The sequence below is a fragment of the Perca fluviatilis genome, chromosome 5, assembly GCF_010015445.1.
Source record: "Perca fluviatilis chromosome 5, GENO_Pfluv_1.0, whole genome shotgun sequence".
NCBI lineage: Eukaryota > Metazoa > Chordata > Actinopteri > Perciformes > Percidae > Perca > Perca fluviatilis.
In genome coordinates, this window is record NC_053116.1 from 24,710,360 (window position 1) to 24,729,551 (window position 19,192).

Sequence of the window (19,192 nt, forward strand, 5' to 3'; positions counted from 1 at the left end):
GCTGATGCTAGGTGTATCGTTGTTTTCTGTGGTTTAAGATGTAATATATTTTTAAAGGCATAAACATAGCTTTAGGCTACTGTTAACTCGATACTGTAAACTCAAACTTCTGGTTATAATGTCTGATGGATTAAGACTAACTGCTCTGTCTGAAACTATGACAACTCTGTTGGACTGAATAAAATGTCAACATAATTTATGAATCATAATAAATTATATATTAGAAACATTTCATACGTGGTATGAAATGTTTTTAAACTGTTTTGACAATTAAAAACAATACAATAATCATGACTGCAAACTTGACTTCTGCTCTTGAAATTTTTTTTTAAACGAGCTTCATTTTAAGGGGGTTTAATTTTTGGCTTTAAAGTGGAGGCTACAGGAAGGAGCATCTACAGACAGTGGTTGCTTCCCAAGCACCCTATGTGGTTACCATGACAACAGTTGTCAAACACTGCCCGGACTAGCTAGCTTTGCCAGCTAGATGTTATTTATTACGCATGTTTTTAATATAAAGCTAGCTAGTTAACTATCCTAGTGTTCTAGTACTTCATATCGTGCGCCTCATGTCAAAGTATAAGGTAAATAGAAAGCACTATGTGTGCATTTTGTTGTCTTGTGGGCTTTTTTACTCACATGATGTGATAGCTAGGTAAGATAGCTTGTTTGATTGACTCGCGTTAGCAAAGTTCCAACTAGCTAGCTAGCGTTACTGCTTAAGAGTCCATGTCCATCAGGTAACTTAGCTAGCTAGCCTACTTAGACTACATATAAGGTTACCTGTTTGGAATAATGGCTTAGCAGGTAATTAGGAAGTGGGTTACATAGCTAGAAATTAGCATACCAGAGGAGTTGCTAAATGATGTGTAGTCTGCAGCTGTAAAGTGTTTGTAAAATAAAACTTTGTACTCAACACCATGGGGAATTAGGCTAAATATTGATTTGATTTCCTCCACTTTGCAGACATCTGGATACAAAGGTTCATATGACTATAGCAAAAGTGAGGAGCGGTGAGTGTTGCTCTTAAGTTGGTTAATTAAGTTGGCTATTCACATTGTATTTTGTTTTGCAACCCTGTGTTGTAGATTGACAACAAATGAACCTTAAAAAAACACTGGAAACAGTGACTATATGTTACAATGTCCCCTTAGGGAGGGAAGAAGTTTGGTGCGTTTCAAATGTGGCCTACTCAACACCATACAGGATGTCCTGCGCCAAAGACCAGGTTGGGTTGAAGTCAAAGAGTGAGTAGTGTTGTCTGTTCATCATCATATACGTTTATATGTCATATTTGTGGCTTGAATCTGTTATCTTGTCTTTTTCTCACAGTGAAGGAGAATGGGACTTCAACTGGTGTGATGTGGGCTGGCTCAGGGAAAATTTTGATCATTCGTACATGGAGGAACATGTAAGGATAAACCACTTTCGCAACCATTATGAGGTGAGGCAGCATCAGTCCAGCATGCTTTGAGGCTATAATCTGGAGATTTAAACATCATATATGATATATCATTCATATCATCAACATGTAGTCATGTAGTCTTTTTCTGTGTTTTTATGTTTGATGTTACAGCTGACTCGCAAAAACCTCATGGTGAAAAATCTCAAAAGATATCGGAAAAATCAGGAAAGGGATGTTGGCCGCCTGGAGGCATCCAAATGTGATTTTTTCCCCTGCACCTTTGCACTGCCCAGTGAATATCATCTCTTTGTAGAGGAATTCAAAAGAAGCCCTGGTAGCACCTGGATAATGAAGCCGGTTAGCTTAAGTAGAAAATAGATGTAATCCAGTGCAATACAATCATCTTTTATTCAGTATTTGCATTACCTCGGAAACTAAAATAAAGTAAGCACCAAATTGCTTTTAAGTAATTAAAATGAACTGGTATGTTTATTTAGGTAGCAAAATCTCAAGGAAAAGGCATTTTCCTGTTCAGGAAACTGAAAGACATCATGGATTGGAAGAAGGTAAGGTGTATTTATTTCATCAAGGAATTGGGCGTATATTACATGACTAAAAACAGACATTCTACATACACACACATATATATTACATATATTCAGATTGGTATCATTGTGTTAACTCAGGACGGCACCCGCTCAGAGGAACAGAAGGATGCAGCTCAAGTGGAAAGCTATGTGGCACAACGTTATATAGAGAACCCCTACCTAATTAATGGTAATAAACTGAATGAAAAATACTTTTACTGTACTTTACTGTAAATCTAATTTAATTTAAAAACTATCAAATGTGCCAACAATTAATTAACAAAAACTAAAAGTGGAATGAACTGGAGGATTAGTGAGCAAATAGAATTAGATTTATATCCCTGCTTACTTTTTATGCTTTTTGTCACCACAGGCAGGAAATTTGATCTGAGGGTCTATGTGCTGGTCACATCAGTATGTACTGAACCTTGTAAATCACATTTTTTTATAGGAATTATCAATTTTTCTGCATGAGTGAATCAATATGTGTGCATGTTTGTTTCAGTATGTTCCTTTAAAGGCTTGGCTGTATCGAGATGGCTTTGGCCGCTTCTCAAGCACCCGCTTCTCCCTTAGCAGTATTGATGACAGGTGTATCCTTTTTTCACTCTTATGTGATTGATGGTTCTGGAGTTATGAGTCATCCCTTAAAAAGTTGAGCCTTTGTCTAATGAAATATGCAAGCAAAATTTTTTCCCAAATTCTACTTAGTGCCGTTCTTCAGATATGCACCTTACCAATGTTGCTGTTCAGAAAACAGCGCCCGACTATGATCCTGAAAAGGTGTGTAATTCTGGAAAGTCAGAGAATAGGTTAAGGTCCAATATGTAATATATTTACTGTAATAAATCCAGAAATGACACCAATGCGTCATCAGATATTAAGGAAACATGCTAAGTTAAAATACTATCTTTTCTGACAACAATGCTCATGCCAGTATTTTCTCTTGAAATTTCCGTTCCGTGACGGACTTTCTGTTTGTGTTTTTGCCTGTGTTGTTATCAACTCCCCAGTTTGACAGCCAGGCCGGGTTGCCAGATTTACCTGTAAAAACGTAAACCTAGCGCGCTACAGCTGTAACATTAGTACAGCCATAGAAGCAGCTAACAAACGAACAGGATCAATCGTAATTCTAAGCCGAGGAAGTATGTCTGTCTGGCGTATGGAGAGGATGGCGAGGTTGTGGGGGTTTTAGCAGTTCCTACCGTAATTCTAAGCTGAAAAAGTGTGTCTGTCAGTTGGGTACAGAGCTACATGTGAGCACGGGCTTTTATGTTATTTAACGTTAGCTACTCTGCTGTGCTATGGGGTAATGTCTGGCTATGTGAGACAAGCGTCTAGCAACATTGTTGGATGCTCCGGTCTCAGCCTGGCAACCTCCGTGAACTTCGAGTCTGGGGAGGAGGGGGTGGGGGAGACGACTCTCTCCACTATTTTGAGTTTGTACTGCAGTAACTATTTTAAACACTAGCTGTCAGTATTACATATTGCACCTTTAAATATACGTTTTTCCTGAAATTTCTCCCCTTTTACCAATACTATCTTCTATTTATTCCTGCATTGTTTTTTATTAATCTCTAAATAGGGATGTAAGTGGCAGATGCAGCAGCTTCGAAGATACCTGACTGCAAAACACGGCAGAGAGACAGTAGAAACCCTGTTTACAGAGATGGATAACATCTTTGTCCGGAGTCTACAGAGTGTACAAAAGGTCATTATAAATGACAAACACTGCTTTGAGCTCTATGGGTACGACATTCTACTGGATCAGAACCTCAAACCGTAAGTGCTCATACTTTCACACAGTACAATGTATCATCACCTCCACATATCCACTTGCAAACATGCACTAAGGCATGCATGCTCACAAAGAAGCACAGACAAGCACATGCACAGACAAGCAAACACTGTTTGACTTGCCTTCCTAGATACTGAAAAACAAAGCAGTAAATCTGTTAGTGTTAGGCTCCAGAAATAACCATGTATGATTAACCTTATAAATCTGCAAAGCAAATGGAAAATTGACAGGTATGCAATAATCCTGCTGTAAATAATACAACACACCAATGATAGTGCCTCCGTCCAATGCAAGTATTGTAACAATCATTCACTTGCTTGTAACCTCCCAACAATCTTTTTTGAGATGTGGATGTGTTAATGGATTGGCCGAATACCTGCTCAAAAGGTTAGTAAATGTTGGTGAATGTCATCACCCTCCATCTTTTTGCAGGTGGTTAATTGAGGTGAATGCCTCTCCGTCATACACACCCAGTAGTCAAGAGGATTACGAGATGAAGTGCCGGCTGCTGGAAGACACTTTGAATGTTGTTGATATGGAGGGAAGGTAAATGCCTCTTTGTCATCAGGGAACAAGATTTGAGGGCTCTCTTTCCCTCCATTTATTATAGACCTCACATTCTTTAATGATATTCACCAATCTATACAAATTTGGAAGTATAATCTTGGGTTGTGGTATATTTAAAAGTTAAGAACACGGCTGGAAAGACGCACTTTAACAGATTGTCCTTGCAACAATAAACTATTTAATACAATTTCCCTCAGATTACAAGGTGAATGCTGTACAACAGACGATGAGTTCCTTTAATCTCTTTCTGTCACTGCGTCCTAATTAGCTGTGTTTTGTTTTTTTTCTCACTAGGCTGACTGGCAAGGAGAAAAGGGTGGGTGGCTATGATCTCATGTGGAACGATGGGCCTGTCTATAGGGAGGACGTCAACGTAGAAACATTTGGCAGTTCATGTTTCACTGCCAACACACACTTAGGTAACATGACTGTGCTGCTAATGCAAACCTTTTGAGGCAACAAAAGTCTCAATTTTTTAGATTAATAAATAAATTGCAATGCATTCTGATAAATGTGCAAACGCATACATGCAGTAATACCATGGTATTCGATAATGTAGAAAAGCCTTTATTATTCTATTATTAATAATTGCTGCGAAAATAAACCTGTTCTTTCTTGCAGGTTGTGTGAATGACAGAGAGAAGCAGCTTCGCCAGCTTCTAAAACCATTTCCTGGCCAAAAGAGGATGTAGCACACTCATCATTTTTATGTCCCACAACTAATAGCATGTGACATGTGTCTGGGAGAAGACAGGCTCCAGTGACCACAAATAACTGAAAAACATGAATTATATTTCATACAAAATGAGCTATCTGTGATGATCTGATCAGATTCCAAGCTTAAAATCTGAATACCTGATATGCAAATGAAGGAAAACTACATTTTATTCAGCAAACTTCGTACTACCTTCAATTGCGGTGTACAGGCTGGTCACGTTTGAGATTTTAGCAGTGACAGAAATAAAGATTTATTGTTCCAAAGAATGGCCAATAGATCAATATCCCTTGAGTGCAAAACATTTATTTCTATGCCATACAAATACTTGCATTCAACATTGAGAAAATACATACCACAATCTTTCTGCCTGCTTGTCAACATAATGTACACATTAATAATAACATTGCCCCTCCTTTCCCCTTATCTATGGCTCTGATACTTGACATGAATATTAGGTAAAGAGGTGCAGTCTGAATACATACCACGTTATTTACATTGATGTAGTGTTCCCATGAATTAAGTGGTGAATCACAACAAACAGATAAGACACTAACGTACTGTGTTCTACAGACTTCAAGTATGCAGTGGTGCATGGAGGTGATATGTAGAACATTACCATGTAACAGCATTACAGCTATGATGTGTTGAAATTCCATATTTCGTATTATGATAACCAATGGTACAGCACAGCAGACATTAAGTTACATTCAGCTCTAAAGATTTTCTTTTTGTGCGTGACAATGTTAACATAATAATGACAATAATGAATACAGGTCAACAACAACACTTATAAATATAACTATGGTATATAAAATTTGGAAAAATATGCATTTACATTCGTAGCAAACATTACACTGTCTTCAATGATAGAAAGAGCTCAGCTCTATGCAAAATACAGTATATTATCATAGACTACAATTCAAGCTGTTCAAACATGAAAAGCCCTTGTAACCAAACATTTTTAAACCATTTGCACAAATATGTCTGAAACAAATCACATCGCTGCAGTACACCACCACTCTTTGCACCTCTTTTTTTTCAGCCAAAGATGCTCTGGAAATATGTCTTAAAACATGAGGCACCAAAGAAAAGATAAAATGCAACATCAAGTAAAGTAAGAGCATTGAAAACAAATACATTCCAACATCACAAACTCCACTAGTAATGGCTATGGTCATATTCAATGACTAAAATGTAATGAACTGTGTTAAACTTCACTATTAATTACTTATGCTGAAAGCTGTCTAATGGTAGAGTAAATGCTTATTTTATGCCTATTTCAACATTAGTAGTATACTGAGAAATGATGATGTGCAGTGCAGCAGAGTTCAATTTACACAACAGCTGTGTTTTTAGAATCCTAGTAGTGCTTCGGGTCATAATGAGCCTTCCGTCAAAACACAGTCTCACATTATGACTGTATACTTACTGTACATTTTGAATGAAATACAAGTTCTGTTCTATTTAAGTGTCATGTTATGCTTTGAAATAATTGCTTTTTCATCTCTATTCTAGCTGCTCAACCTCTTGTTAGTTTTGACCTTTAGAAGGCTGTACACCACTGACTGATGTAGACTGCTGTACAACAGTTACAATATGTTAGTATTACACCGATTACACAGAAAGCAAGCATAGGTTCAAGCTCCTGTACCAAGTAACCACTAAGCAAAGCACTATATTGTAGGTTTACAAGAGTTACTTTGCAACAAAGTGCACATTTTTTGTTTTGCCATTCTGCTTACTACTGAGCGGAGCTCTGGAGAGAGACTGCGGCTCTTTAGCAGCTCTTTTCATGGCAGTTTTAGAGGCCTGACCTACCGCCTCTGTCCTCTGCCGGTCCCTTTCTACTCTCTTGGAGGTGGTGACCTCTCTCTTACTTGCAGGAAAAACTTGTTTCTCTGCACCAGCTGCTTTACTGCCACAAGGCTCCTTTTTAACATCTGTTTCCGAGTTAGCTCTGACGCGGCTTTTCCTCACCTGACCTCTGCTGTTTGGGTTAGTTCCAGAATCCTGGGGTTGCTTACGGACATTGCCTGCAGCCTGCATGTGCCTAAGATGACTCCTTCCAGCTGAGGGGCTAACTGGGGTCTGGGCTCCTCCTCCGACTTGTACTCCACCTTGTCCTCCTGGGCTCCTACATTCTGTTGAGGTGGCTCGGGTCTCACTGCTGCTCCTCTTCGCTGGTGCTCCAGGTCTGGCTTTGCGCTCAAGAAGTGGGCTGAGCCTTGAGTGGCGCTGGTAAGCATTAGCAGAGCAGCTTCCATTGCACAATGGGTAGCGAATGTGACAGTGAGGGCAAACTGGAAAGCGGGAGTGCTGTTGCTGGGCTGAAGCAGGTGATGGGGGGTTGTTGACAGGTGTAAATGGGAAGGCTCGCTGGCTTTGCCGCAGCCCTTTAGGGGAGTTGAGTCGTGATGGTGGAGCTGTGTGAGGCCTGGGGGGGTGAGCAGTGTTGGCAGAGGGGAAGCCCTGCAGCCTTGTACGACTACCAGGTGGGCGGCTTATTTCTGCTTGCACCGTTTGGATCTGGAGCCACTCCAGCTGCAGCAGCCTCTCCAGGTACTTCTCTAAGGGCCCTACTGGCTTGGGGCGGGGGGCGCCACGGCCATCCGTATGAAGAAACACTGCCAGCTGTCTCAAGCTCCAGCTGTTGAAGGGAGGAGGCAGAAAGTCTGGGTAACTGTAGCTGGGTTTTTCACTCTCATCTTCATCACCCACAGCCCCATGAGGTCCTGGGAAGTCCGGGGGAAAGTCATTAGTATTGATGACCTCGGCCCGGAGGTTGAGGTGAGGAGGGGTGCAGGGGGTACAGGGAGAGGGCAGTACAGGCAGCCTCTCAGAGTCTGACAGATCACTGGCACTGTCAGTGTCTTCATCCTTCTGGTTGTAGTGCCGCTGTAGTGCCTCTGGGGTTGGGGTTGGGGCTGGGGAGTGTGTTAGAGGGTGTGCTGGCATGTGTCGTAGCCCTGATATTGGGGAGAGAGGCAGGGAGAGGGCTCGCCGATTTTTCCCCATCCCACCACGATTCTGGTGTAGCTCGTTGCTGCACTGAGACATCCGTTGATTTTCACGTTGCTCCTCTTTCCTGTGCACAGATAAATGTTTGCGGAGTTGAGGTCTCAAATCTCCTTCTTCTTCCGGGCTGTAAAGACGTAAAGTAAAGTTTTGGGGGATTTAGGGATTTACTGTACTTAAAGCAAAGCATTCAGTAAAGATACAAACCCCTCAATACACATACCTGGACAGTTTGCTTGTATTGCGTGTAGTGCCAGATTTGACCCTGCCACCTTTTGACTGTGCACCCTGTAAAACAATCATTATGGAAATTGTTTGATTATTTCAGACTTGATTTTAGTAAATTTACCAGGATGCCATTCACTTACCTTCTGCACTGTTGTCACTGTGTCCTTATCCTGACCTGGTCCTGGGAGGCCATTTTTCATCTGGCCCCCTGCTTTCTTCATCTTGTTACCTTTCTTTGAACTGTGGAAACATGATAGTGCTTTGTCAGGCTCGCCTCTATGTCTGCGACAAAACATAACAAGTTTAATTTTGTGTTAAACTTGTCACTGTAACATAAGGCCCACCTGGTTACTGGTCCGCTGTTTTCAGTATATTTTACCCGAATCTTCTCTTTGGAGACGACGCGTTTCAGTGTCGTGGATGCTGTACGCTCCTGCATGATGGGCCCCATGTTGCAGGTCGCCAGAGGGGATGTTGTTTTGAGTCCAGCACAATCAAATGACACGGTAGCTAAAGAACCCAACCGACATCTTGGATCATATACCCTATTCTCAGAATGAGGCTAAAAACACCCATTTTCTCGAAAGTGCTGCAATGCATCATGCGCAGATGTCGACAGTGGTTGCAGGTAAAAACTCGTCCTTCTATTTGACGTCGACTCGCCTCTGTTGAATTACAATTCAGCGATTATTTTTAATGAATTGTTGACAGCAGACATGTCTCTTTCTCGACTGTCATCCTCCTCGCCATTAAAAATGCAAGACTGTCAAACGGCGCATACGCTTTGTGTGGCTCGCAGTCCCAGTCAGATAGGTTTGTTTACCTGCTGCTGACTGGCTCGCCGCTTCGAAGTGGGCATCAGAGGTGCATCATGGGACTTGGAGTAAAGTCATACTAGTCGCTGTTTCAAACGAAACATGCAAACTCACTTTGATGATACTACTTACTATTCATAAATAAAGGAGAAGACAAGTGGCGAAACGACCAACACTTTGTTTGAGGAAATTAAGTTTAAATCAATGCACCCAAACGTAACTGCTCATCTTAAATTACTCAATCTCCCATGCAACGTCTGTGATGTTCTGGTCTAAGGCTTCCTGATAACTGCGCACATATTAGCTGATCTCCATCGAAGGCACTATACAGACATACAGACATATCTATGTTTAAGAGATACAAAGCTGGGTCACCAGTTACAGATCAGGTTAAGTGATTGCGACGAAAAGCGGAGACCATGACGAACAGAAACGCGCAGCTCTATAACGTTACTTGAAATGGAGGGTCCAACTTAGGCTACACCCTGCAGCTATACCGCGAATATGTTAATATCGTGAGGTGATGTCACCGTCTAATTTCATTGAAACATAATACATGCAGTATAAGTAATGCTACAACTGTACAGATAGAGTAATATGATGTATGTATTTATGCACGTACTCCCAGAGTACACGCCCACTCTATTTCCTGCTGGGGCCGTTTCCTTGTCATTTTTACAAATTGTTGTTTTAGTCAAATTAGCTAAAAATCTACATTTTAGGTAGGGCCTACATAAAGTGTACACTAATGTTACAACTGTTTTAAGCTTCAGATAAGTGTAGATAAGAGTTTTTTGGGTGAATGTGACAAATAATACTAATACCTTATGCTTCACAACTTTCTTTACAGCTGAGCAGGACACCAACTCTCACAGAACATGGATAGAGGGTGGTTTATTGGACATGAGAGGATTCCCCCTTTGAAGGAGACATCCAGCTCTTACAGCAGTATCTCAAGGCCCTGCATGACCATCAACCTGACTGAAATGCTTCAAGCTGAAAAACCTAGTGCAGTAAAGAAGCCAGTTCCAATCCGCCCCCCAAGCCCCAGAGTCTCTCTGCCAAGGGAGTTCCACCACAGTCTCTCCTGTGAACCCACGCCTAAACCCATCATCCGACAACGGTCACGCTCTCTGCCTTCCGCCACAGAGAAAAAGAAGCAATGCAGAAATGTTGGTGTGCGGTTTGTTGACTCTTTGGGGCTCGACCTGGAAGACATCAAACTTTTTAAATCTGCAGAGGATCCATTTGTACCACATCATGTTACCTTCAGATTGTTGATGGGTGCAGAGTTGGCAGATGGAAGGCATCTGGAGATTTCCTTGCCATACTTGAAACCGGTTTTTGCCCAACAACCTGGAGACCAGCAAGGATTCCTGCATCGCCTCAATGAGCAGAAAGTATGTCTGGAGAGAGTATTGTGTTTTGAACTGGGTGTCATCGGAATCACCCAGGTCCTCAATTTGAACTTTGAGAAGGATGTTATAGCTCGCTATTCATTTACAGAGTGGAAGAACTGCACAGAAACTAAGGCCTCTTGGGTGTCCACCATCACCAAGACCTGCGAAGGAGGAGGGGGCAAACTCAGTTGTGATACATTTCGTTTCCACCTGCCTGTTCCTCCCTTTTTGCAGCCAGGAGCAGTGTTGCAGTTTGCTATTCAATACAAAGTATGTGGGGCTGAATACTGGGACAACAATAATGGAGAGAATTATAAGTTAGTTTGCCATAACTACAAGCTCACTGTGCCCAAAGAATGTGAGGATAGCATGGTGCACTTCATTTAGGATACTGACTAAAGTTAGAAGCAATCTATTTACACTTGTGCACTTCATGACTGTTGTCAGCAAGACTTAATGCATAACACTGCACTGTGACATATAATGTTAATATTGTTAGACTTACAGAAGATTTCTTTGAATCAAGTTGGATTCAAGATAAACTGTCAACTCTGGCGGACTGAGAGAGAGTGAACACAAACACTAATGCACTTCTACCTGATGTCAACTTGCCACAGTGCCACTGTTTTACTTTTGTGTTCTTTTTTTAAAATGGCACTCTATGATTTGATTTTCCTGGCTATTCAAAAAAATGGAAGTGACCCCCATTGACCGTTAAATAAATATTCAGTGAAATTGAAATGAATGCATGTCAGTCCACCGTTTTCTTCAAGCTGGGTATCTGACATACATTTATAGTTTTATACAATTAAGTATTTTTATCTGTATTCAGAGTTTATTTTTTGAGCCAAATGTTGTCACAACAAATGCCAAAACCATGCAATACTGTAATACAATTTAATTGAATCAGAAATTAATGCATATTTTGTTTAACAATAAAGCACAATTCCACATAATGTTTGTATTATTGTTATTTTAGTAGTGTATTTTTGTTGAAAGCTGAAGTTCCCCTCTTCTCCTGACTGTTACCAGCTTCTGTGACTCAATGGGTTTTCTCGTAGCTTTCTTTCATTAGTCTTCCTGAAAAACTGTTCAAACCATATCAACAAAATATTAAAACATACCGGTAGTTTTCTGTATGGTTTCAGCTAAATGGGAATAAACTATTGAAATCACCACATGTAGCTACAAGAATAACAGATCCCAGGAGTTGTCAAAGTTGAATACTAACACTAATTGTTTTTAACATAAAAGCCGTTTTAACATAAAATCTAAAAAAAATAGAATTATTGAGGTTATTATAATAATTATTATAATTCAAATTTTTTATCTAAATATTTCATGGTAATGAGCATATTTATGCAACCAAAATAACAGAACAAAGAGGAGACTGGTGGACAGTTAGCGACGTGTCGTGCGCATGCGCGAATGAAAATACTTCGCGCGTTTTGCGCTGAACCTGTCAAAACCATCAAATAAACTCTTATCATGTCATGTTTCTTGGCAACATTTGACATTACGGTAAGTAACGTTACAAGAATAATGCAATCGTTGATTGTAGTTATTCAGTGCCTGCTGAACGTTAAGCCGGAGATTAGCTAGAGTTAGTTAGGAGAGGGGATGTTAGCTAGCTAGTAGGTATCATAGCTAGCTAGCTAATGTTAACATTACTTTTCCCAGAGCAAATTACGGAGTTGTTAAGCCATGTCAATATGTTAAAACTCCAGTTCGCTAGCTAGTAGTAGTAGTAGTTAGCTAAGCTTTGTGTACACGTATGACATTATAGCTACATAAATCAAAGTTAGCTAAAGTAGGTTTACGTTAATAGTGTTGACAGACGTGATAAGGTTAGCTTGTCAACTGTTAGCTAAGTTAGTAATGCACAAAGTCATCTCACTAGCTATAACGTTAACGTTTCTAAAATCACTCCTACTGAGACGGTAGAGTGTAATTTCATCTGTCCATGCCTAACGTTATGTACATTAACTTAATTATTGTTCAAGTAACAGTAGCGTTATGATTGGCCTGTTGATGTTTGCAATTTACCTTTACAGTCTTTTTGAAGAAAGAAGAGGCCAAGCGGCAATAAAGCTGTTCCTCGGAAGAAAAATGGCACCGGGGCAGGACACGCAGGTGAGAACGCACACCTTTCATCGAAGCTTACCAACATTCCTTTCACTTAAGGTAACGTTACTTAAATATTTGTTGTTGAAGTAGTGGTGAAAAGTAAACGTTTTATTAAACCTTTTCATGTGCAGTTGGATAAAGTCATTGACGAGGTGTTAAAGAGTGGGGATGTCCAAGCACTGGATGTCTTCTTGCAAAGGGACATGCATGAAGAGGCCCCCATAAAATGTTCCCAACAGTTTCTCACCAAATTGGATAAACTTGTCAGGAGGGTAAGATTAAGTCCAGCACACTAATATGCCATGATGCTTTGTTGTTTGTAGGTTTATAATAACCATATCTATATTGTTTACATAGAGTTTGGATCAAAAAGATTTCAAGTCAGCCAGTTTGGGTCTTGCTATCCTCTACAAGTGTGGGAAACAACTGAAACTACCTGGTGGTTGTCAAGGACTGTCAGGATTAATAGCTCAAGGCCTGCTCAAAAAGATAAGTATACATCTAGTACATACAGGCACACAGTGTGTGAGCGCTGCATAAGAACATGTACTTGGCCAGTTGTTGATTGAACCTGGTTTTGTGCACATGGTGCAGTGGTTTGAGAAATGCAGGCAACTGTGGATCCATTGTGGCCCGCAGTGGAATGAGACCTTGTTCAACCTCTCTGAGGACTTCTTTGATGCCTTAATGGTGAGCTGATGTCTAACAGTAAAACACACTTAGTTTGTGTAAGAAAACAATGTACCACTCTTGTTAGTGTCCATTGTGTAAATCTCTTTCTGTCCTCCCTGTTACAGGTGGTTCATGAAGCATGCAAAGAGGGTACACTTTGTTTTTCTTTCATTTCTTTTCTTCATTTGTCCTTAATATGTATTTCATGGTCAATTAACCCTTTTTAGGACCCAAGTGGAGTATTCCACCTTGAATTGCTAAATGTTTAGAAACTTCATTATTTATGTAACAAAGTGATTGGATGTGTGGGAACAGATTCAGGTGGAAGACAATGAACATTTATTGCACAAAGACAAGCTTTTTAGGACCTCGTCAACTTTCATGATAAATCTCAGCATATAAGAAAAAGCTTAGGCTCTATTCACAGTATTGCCGTAATATGTTTTTATGCAGGAACATACAAAATCACAGAGTCCTTTCTGTATCCCGTTGGTCAATTGGCAGTAGACCCAAGAATCTACATCCTGATCCAAAAAGAGGTTTGAAATGGTTTTAATAACTACTTTTTTGGAGTAGAATTTAAACCGGAGTCAGGTGTTTGCTCATTAATTAACTTGCTAACAATGTTCTAACAGGCAATCCGTAAATTTAACTTAATTCTGGACAAGATCCCAGTGGAGCTTAAGAAAGAGAGGAAGATCCTAACATCACAGGAGGCCTCAGATATCATGTATGCCATGATATTTTCCTCATAGTAAGGATCATTATTACTACTTTTTATTGCACCCACACACTATTGAACTTTTGCTTGTTCATTAAATTTCTACAGGATCAAGCTGGCTGGTCGTATTTTGAAGGGTGGTGGTGAGTTTGTTTATGAATAGTACCATCTCTCTTCACCCAGAACCATAGACATAGACACAAAAAATGTGCAACACAGTCTGTTTGTGTCAGATTACGACTTGCAGACAGCCCTGATGGAGGCATTGTGCAGAATGGCCACTCCTGACCAGAGGAAGGAGCTGGCAGACCACTGGTTCAGTATGGAGCATGTGGCCAGTGCCTTTGTCAAGATCTGTGATTCTGAGTTTGAGACGGTAAAAACTTGTAATTTATCCAAGTGCATCATTTTTGCCTTTCATTTGCATTTACATGTGGTTGCACTGCAATGGTTATGTATTGTAATAATATTACAACAGGAGCTCAGCTACATAGAAAGTAATATAAGTGTGTGTGTGTGTGTGTGTGTGTGCGTGCGCGCGTGCGTGCGTTTGTGTGTTTGTGTGTTTGTGATTTCAGGATTGTCGGAAGTTTCTGAACTTGGTGAATGGGATGCAGGGAGACAGGAGAAGGTACACAAATACCATAACTCAGTGCCTCCCTGGACATGGTCTAGGGAACTTGAGGGGCCATTAGGGTTAGGAAAATTTCAGTTTACTGTTCAAACTCTTTACTGTAGCACAATGACAAAATTAAATAAGAGTGACTGTTTTGGTTATAGCTTTGCCTCTCTACCCATTGATATCACACTCCCATAGAATAAACCATTGTGTAATTCTGTGCCAGCTTCATTTCTAACATTATCTTTTCATTAAATTCTCTAAATATAAACAGCATTTGATGAAGGTAGAAAACAAAATGCAGTGACAGATGCACATAACTGAATAACAATGTCCTCTCTGTACTATAGAGTGTATTCCTATCCCTGTTTGGAGGCTTATCTGGACAAGCATGAGGTCAGTATCAACAGGGTTCTATGGTTAAAAAAAATTGGAGAAAAGAGACAAAAGTTACAAATACTGATTTTGTCTGTTTGAGTCTGACAGCACATTCAAGGCAATAATGTATAACTTCAGGGGTGTCCCTGATTAAGAGATTATATAGTTGAATCAGAATTGTCAAGCCTTGCCTATCATCGAATCGTGGGGGGGGGGGGCTTCTGTCTTTTCACATTTTTACTTACAGCAATATGTTGATATTTATATCATAATAGGCTGTATATTAACTTATTTGGAGAACGTTGCAGAACTGCGCGTTGCAAGTTTCAACTCGTCTCGCCACAAATCTTTGGTCTGAACTGGGCCTTATGCCTCTGCGAAGATTCAACTGTTAGATTGGCAGTCGAATCAGGCTCCTTTCGAATGAAGCATTGAATATTTGGCTATTTGGGGTCACCCCTATATAACTTATCAAGAAGCCTTTGCCTACTCGGTTAATTAACTATTAACTAATTAACTGTAAATTGGAATGTCACAATCCATAATGTACTCTTAAGTGTATTAGTAAATGTGTTGAAAGGATTGTGGTTATGTTGTCAGCTGCTCATGCCCGCTGATGAGAAGCTGGAAGAATTTTGGATCGACTTCAACCTTGACAGCCACAGCATCTCTTTTTACTTCTCTTTGTCTGATGAAGAAGCACAGGTACCTCACAATCATTCACGAAAGTGAAAATGCAACATTTACAAAATCAACTGTAGATGCATATTTGTTAGAACCTAACATAGAGTGATTTCTTCTTCATGTAGGAGGGCCAGTGGGAAACAATATGCATCAATGAGAATGAAGTCCAAAGCTACACTGTTACAGGTAATCAAAGTACAATAACCACCGTTTTAAAAGTATCGTTTTAGTATAAGTATAAGAAAAAACCCAAATGATACCCAACCCTAAACATTAAAGGAACACGCCGACTTATTGGGAATTTAGCTTATTCACCGTAACCCCCAGAGTAAGACAAGTCGATACGTACCCTTCTCATCTCCGTGCGTGCTGTAAAGCTGTCTGACGGCTCCAGCGGCATCAGCCCATAACAGAACAGGCAGGTGAATGGTTCCAGTAATCCTACTGCTCCGAATAAGTGACAACACAACGCCAACATGTTCCTATTTACATGTTGTGATTTGTAGAGTCACAGCGTGTACAAAAAACAACATAACATGAGGCACAGCCATCTTCTAACCGTAAACAAACCGGGAACTATATTCTCAGGCGGAAGAATATAGTACTTGGGCGGAGTGATATGCTCGCAGCAAGCCTGTCTGAGAATATAATTTCCGGTTTGTTGACAGATAGAAGATGGCTGTGTCGCATGTTACGTTGTGTTTTTTGTACACGCTGTGACTCTACAAATCACAACATGTAAATATGAACATGTTGGCGTTATTTTGTCACTTTTGTCACAATTCGGAGCAGTAGGCTAGTTGGAACCAGTTACCTGCAGGATCTAAGCTAATGCTGGAGCCGTCAGACAGCGTTACAGCACGCACGGAGATGAGAAGGGTATGTATGGACTTGTCTTACTTTGGGGGTTACGGTGAATAAGCTAAATTCCCAATAAGTTGGCATGTTCCTTTTAATCAAGAGTGCTAAACTCATTAACATAATATTCCCTTTTGATTTGCATGTGATTGTCCATGTCTTTTAAGTATTTGCTCACGTGTGCGTATGAGTGCGTAACTTTGTATAATACAGTGCTTTTTTTAATCTTTAGAGGAGGGCAAGAGGAAAGTAATTAAGTTAAAGTTGTCAGACGTGGTGGTCGTGGGTGCAGTGGAAGGATCAAGTCTTACCATCCACTTCAGCTCCTCCCTGGACATCCTGCAGACTGCTCATACCGTCTTTGGACATAGCAAAGACAAAGTAGGTCACAGCTTATTTACTCCGTCCTTTTCAGCCCCAATATTAATATGAATTTTCTGTTTTCTTGTGACACCAAAATACACGGCTATTAAATGTTAATAAATTATGTCAGAAACAAAATAATGACATTATGAAGAACTTGGCCTCCCGTGAAAAACTGTATTTTGAAATCACAGCAATCATGCTTTGGCTCCAGTCAGATTCTAGTGTGTTCATAAAAAATGTGTCCGTGTGCATTAACACATCTCATCCTGTCAGGGCTTTGTGGGGAAGACAGGCACATCTGTAGTGAAGACTACAGTTAAAATTATAATGGAAGATAACAGCTCACAGGTAAACAATGGTCTGATAACATAATGCACTTAATATACAGCTGTGTGTGGCCATTACAAATGCAAAATGTATTAAACTGAATACAGTTAGGGCGGGTGCCTTTTTGTGAATGGGACTGGCTCAGTTTTAAGATTAGTTTAGATAACATTTTCAGGATGCAAGGCTATATGTTATGTTCAGTAAATAGGATATGGCTACAGACAAAATACACTACATGTGTGGTGTTTGGTCAAATTTGGTTTACATTAATGTGATATTGTATGAGAAGTGCTTTGAACATTTTGAAAAAGCACTGAAAAGGTGCATATCAGCATGACTGCTTTGAGGTGTTTATGTGCTGTACTGCATGCCACTCTCTATGCAGGTTGTTCCGGAGAGTCAGATGTCCATTGGTGAAAGTGAGAAAAATACTGCCCCCTACCACTTACCTGCCCCGTCTGCCCCTTTACAGGTGAAATAATTTTGTTTTATATAATAATTCAAATATATTAAATAAAGTTAATATTTTTTTTAATAAAACAGTTGATTAGATATGAAATACATTGAAGTTCAAAATCCCATTGTACACCCCTTTTTTACAACTGACCTGAGATCAGGTAGTCTTCTGAATCTAGGTCACGCAGATCTTTGCTATTCCATTACAAAATTCACTTCTGAAACCTTTTTATGCGAGAAATCAACTATGTAAAGCTCAAATATGGGCAGTTTTACGAAAATGGATGGCTAATTGCAAATTTTGTCCGATTGTGTGTCGGAGTTCAGCGGCCAGTGCTGCCTGGGTTGCTGCCTCGCTGCCTGGCCTGCTTTCCTTCACAGACCCCGGCGTGCTGTGAGCTCGATTGAGCTCCGTTACGGCTGGCAGCCCACAGCACTCCATACAAACGCGCAAAGTCACCGTTTTTTGGGCTAATGGACTACCAAACGCCGCTGCTCTGACAGAGCTCCGGGGCCTCCAACTCCTCTCTTCCTGCTAAATGCCCGGTGTGTGTGAGTGAAAGCGCGGTCAGCGAGCTTGTTACGCCAGCAATCTCTTACCACATGTTCCAGTTAATCTTTTAATGTGTGTAATTATAATGTGTTGTTATTTAAACAAACGATTGGGGAAATAAACGCTTGTCCGCGAGTCTCATTGATAGAGCCTGCGGCTGGATGTAGCTCTATCAATGAGAGCTAGATAGCCTCCTCTTAGAATTCCTCTGAAATTCACAAAAATCCATTAACTTGAAATCGGACACCGTCGTTAGCTTTATAACGCCTTTAGGTAGATGTTGTATAAGTATCGTGACGAAATTCAAACTAACACTAACACATAGCTAGGATTGAAGGGACAGTCGCAGCTAATGAAACCCCTAATCTTCACAAATATTCATTAACTTGAAATCGGACACAGTTGTTAGCTTTATAAGACGTTTAGGTGGATGTTGCTACTTTAGTTATGCCGGCAGCCAGCCAAGATTAACTGGAACCGTGGTAAGAGATTGCTGATGTAACAAGCTCGCTGACCGCGCTCTCAATCTCACACACGGGCCATTTAGCTAGCAGTAAGAGGGGAGTTGCAGGCCCTAGAGCTCTGTCAGGGCAGTGGCGTTTGGTAGTCAGTTAGCCCAAAAAACAGTGACTTTGCGCGGGTATGGAGTGCTGTGGGCTTACAGTCGTGACGGAGCTCTATCTACCTCACAACAGGCCGGGGTCTGTGAAGGAAGGCAGGCCGGGCGGCGTGGCAGCAACACAGGCAGCACCGGCCGCTGAACTCCGACACAAAGTCTTACCAAATATATAGTTGATTTCTTGCTTAAAAAAGTCTCAGAAGTGAATTTAATAACGAAATAACCTGACAATGTATAACTTTGCAGTGTCTGAAATATGAGACCTGCTGTCGAGTCTCC

The 19,192-nt window shown here is 40.6% G+C and overlaps 4 protein-coding genes across 10 annotated transcripts in view; 3 read left to right on the top strand and 1 right to left on the bottom strand.

Annotated features, from left to right (window-relative positions):
* Positions 1–423: 423 nt before the first annotated feature.
* Positions 424–5,274, top strand: ttll9 (tubulin tyrosine ligase-like family, member 9). Its single transcript, XM_039801005.1, has 14 exons — positions 424–584; positions 967–1,013; positions 1,155–1,247; positions 1,333–1,444; positions 1,577–1,762; positions 1,903–1,971; positions 2,092–2,182; positions 2,366–2,406; positions 2,498–2,585; positions 2,717–2,775; positions 3,578–3,774; positions 4,223–4,336; positions 4,652–4,776; positions 4,979–5,274. The coding sequence occupies exons 1-14, from the start codon at positions 570–572 to the stop codon at positions 5,047–5,049; spliced, it is 1,308 nt and encodes a 435-aa protein (XP_039656939.1). The 5' UTR covers positions 424–569; the 3' UTR covers positions 5,050–5,274.
* An 88-nt stretch (positions 5,275–5,362) lies between these two features.
* On the bottom strand, positions 5,363–9,315 carry fam217ba (family with sequence similarity 217 member Ba). Its single transcript, XM_039801004.1, has 4 exons — positions 8,663–9,315; positions 8,459–8,558; positions 8,314–8,378; positions 5,363–8,217 (listed from the first exon to the last, which is right to left on the bottom strand). Exons 1-4 carry the CDS (start codon positions 8,767–8,769, stop codon positions 6,771–6,773), a joined length of 1,719 nt encoding a protein of 572 aa, XP_039656938.1. The 5' UTR covers positions 8,770–9,315; the 3' UTR covers positions 5,363–6,770.
* Positions 9,316–9,415: 100 nt separating this feature from the next.
* On the top strand, positions 9,416–11,489 carry ppp1r3da (protein phosphatase 1, regulatory subunit 3Da). Its single transcript, XM_039801006.1, has 2 exons — positions 9,416–9,653; positions 9,984–11,489. The coding sequence occupies exon 2, from the start codon at positions 10,012–10,014 to the stop codon at positions 10,918–10,920; it is 909 nt and encodes a 302-aa protein (XP_039656940.1). The 5' UTR covers positions 9,416–9,653; positions 9,984–10,011; the 3' UTR covers positions 10,921–11,489.
* A 440-nt stretch (positions 11,490–11,929) lies between these two features.
* sycp2 (synaptonemal complex protein 2) overlaps positions 11,930–19,192 on the top strand; it is a 28,054-nt gene continuing 20,791 nt past the window's right edge. For 4 of the 7 annotated variants that reach the window (XM_039801540.1, XM_039801544.1, XM_039801542.1 and 1 more), the window contains exons 1-17: positions 11,931–12,054; positions 12,588–12,666; positions 12,792–12,932; positions 13,018–13,149; positions 13,246–13,350; positions 13,458–13,482; positions 13,786–13,871; positions 13,968–14,062; positions 14,162–14,196; positions 14,287–14,429; positions 14,632–14,684; positions 15,023–15,068; positions 15,651–15,755; positions 15,860–15,920; positions 16,825–16,973; positions 17,232–17,306; positions 17,671–17,757. In XM_039801540.1, coding sequence (XP_039657474.1) covers positions 12,643–12,666; positions 12,792–12,932; positions 13,018–13,149; positions 13,246–13,350; positions 13,458–13,482; positions 13,786–13,871; positions 13,968–14,062; positions 14,162–14,196; positions 14,287–14,429; positions 14,632–14,684; positions 15,023–15,068; positions 15,651–15,755; positions 15,860–15,920; positions 16,825–16,973; positions 17,232–17,306; positions 17,671–17,757 — 1,362 coding nt within the window. In that variant the 5' untranslated portion in view covers positions 11,931–12,054; positions 12,588–12,642. Of the gene's footprint in view, positions 12,055–12,587; positions 12,667–12,791; positions 12,933–13,017; positions 13,150–13,245; positions 13,351–13,457; positions 13,483–13,785; positions 13,872–13,967; positions 14,063–14,161; positions 14,197–14,286; positions 14,430–14,631; positions 14,685–15,022; positions 15,069–15,650; positions 15,756–15,859; positions 15,921–16,824; positions 16,974–17,231; positions 17,307–17,670; positions 17,758–19,192 lie in introns of all 7 variants that reach the window. The other 3 variants (XM_039801539.1, XM_039801541.1, XM_039801543.1) reach the window with 1 other exon arrangement.

Bases quoted from the DNA above. Each gene is read 5' to 3' on its own strand.
- ttll9 (XM_039801005.1), top strand. The intron at 1,248-1,332 runs GTGAGTAGTGTT...TTTTTCTCACAG, and splicing joins GGTTGGGTTGAAGTCAAAGA to TGAAGGAGAATGGGACTTCA. The intron at 1,763-1,902 runs GTTAGCTTAAGT...ATGTTTATTTAG, and splicing joins GCACCTGGATAATGAAGCCG to GTAGCAAAATCTCAAGGAAA.
- fam217ba (XM_039801004.1), bottom strand. From the start codon at position 8,769: ATGGGGCCCATCATGCAGGAGCGTACAGCATCCACGACACTGAAACGC. The intron at 8,379-8,458 runs GTAAGTGAATGG...ATTGTTTTACAG, and splicing joins CAGTGACAACAGTGCAGAAG to GGTGCACAGTCAAAAGGTGG. The intron at 8,218-8,313 runs GTATGTGTATTG...ACGTCTTTACAG, and splicing joins AATACAAGCAAACTGTCCAG to CCCGGAAGAAGAAGGAGATT.
- ppp1r3da (XM_039801006.1), top strand. From the start codon at position 10,012: ATGGATAGAGGGTGGTTTATTGGACATGAGAGGATTCCCCCTTTGAAG.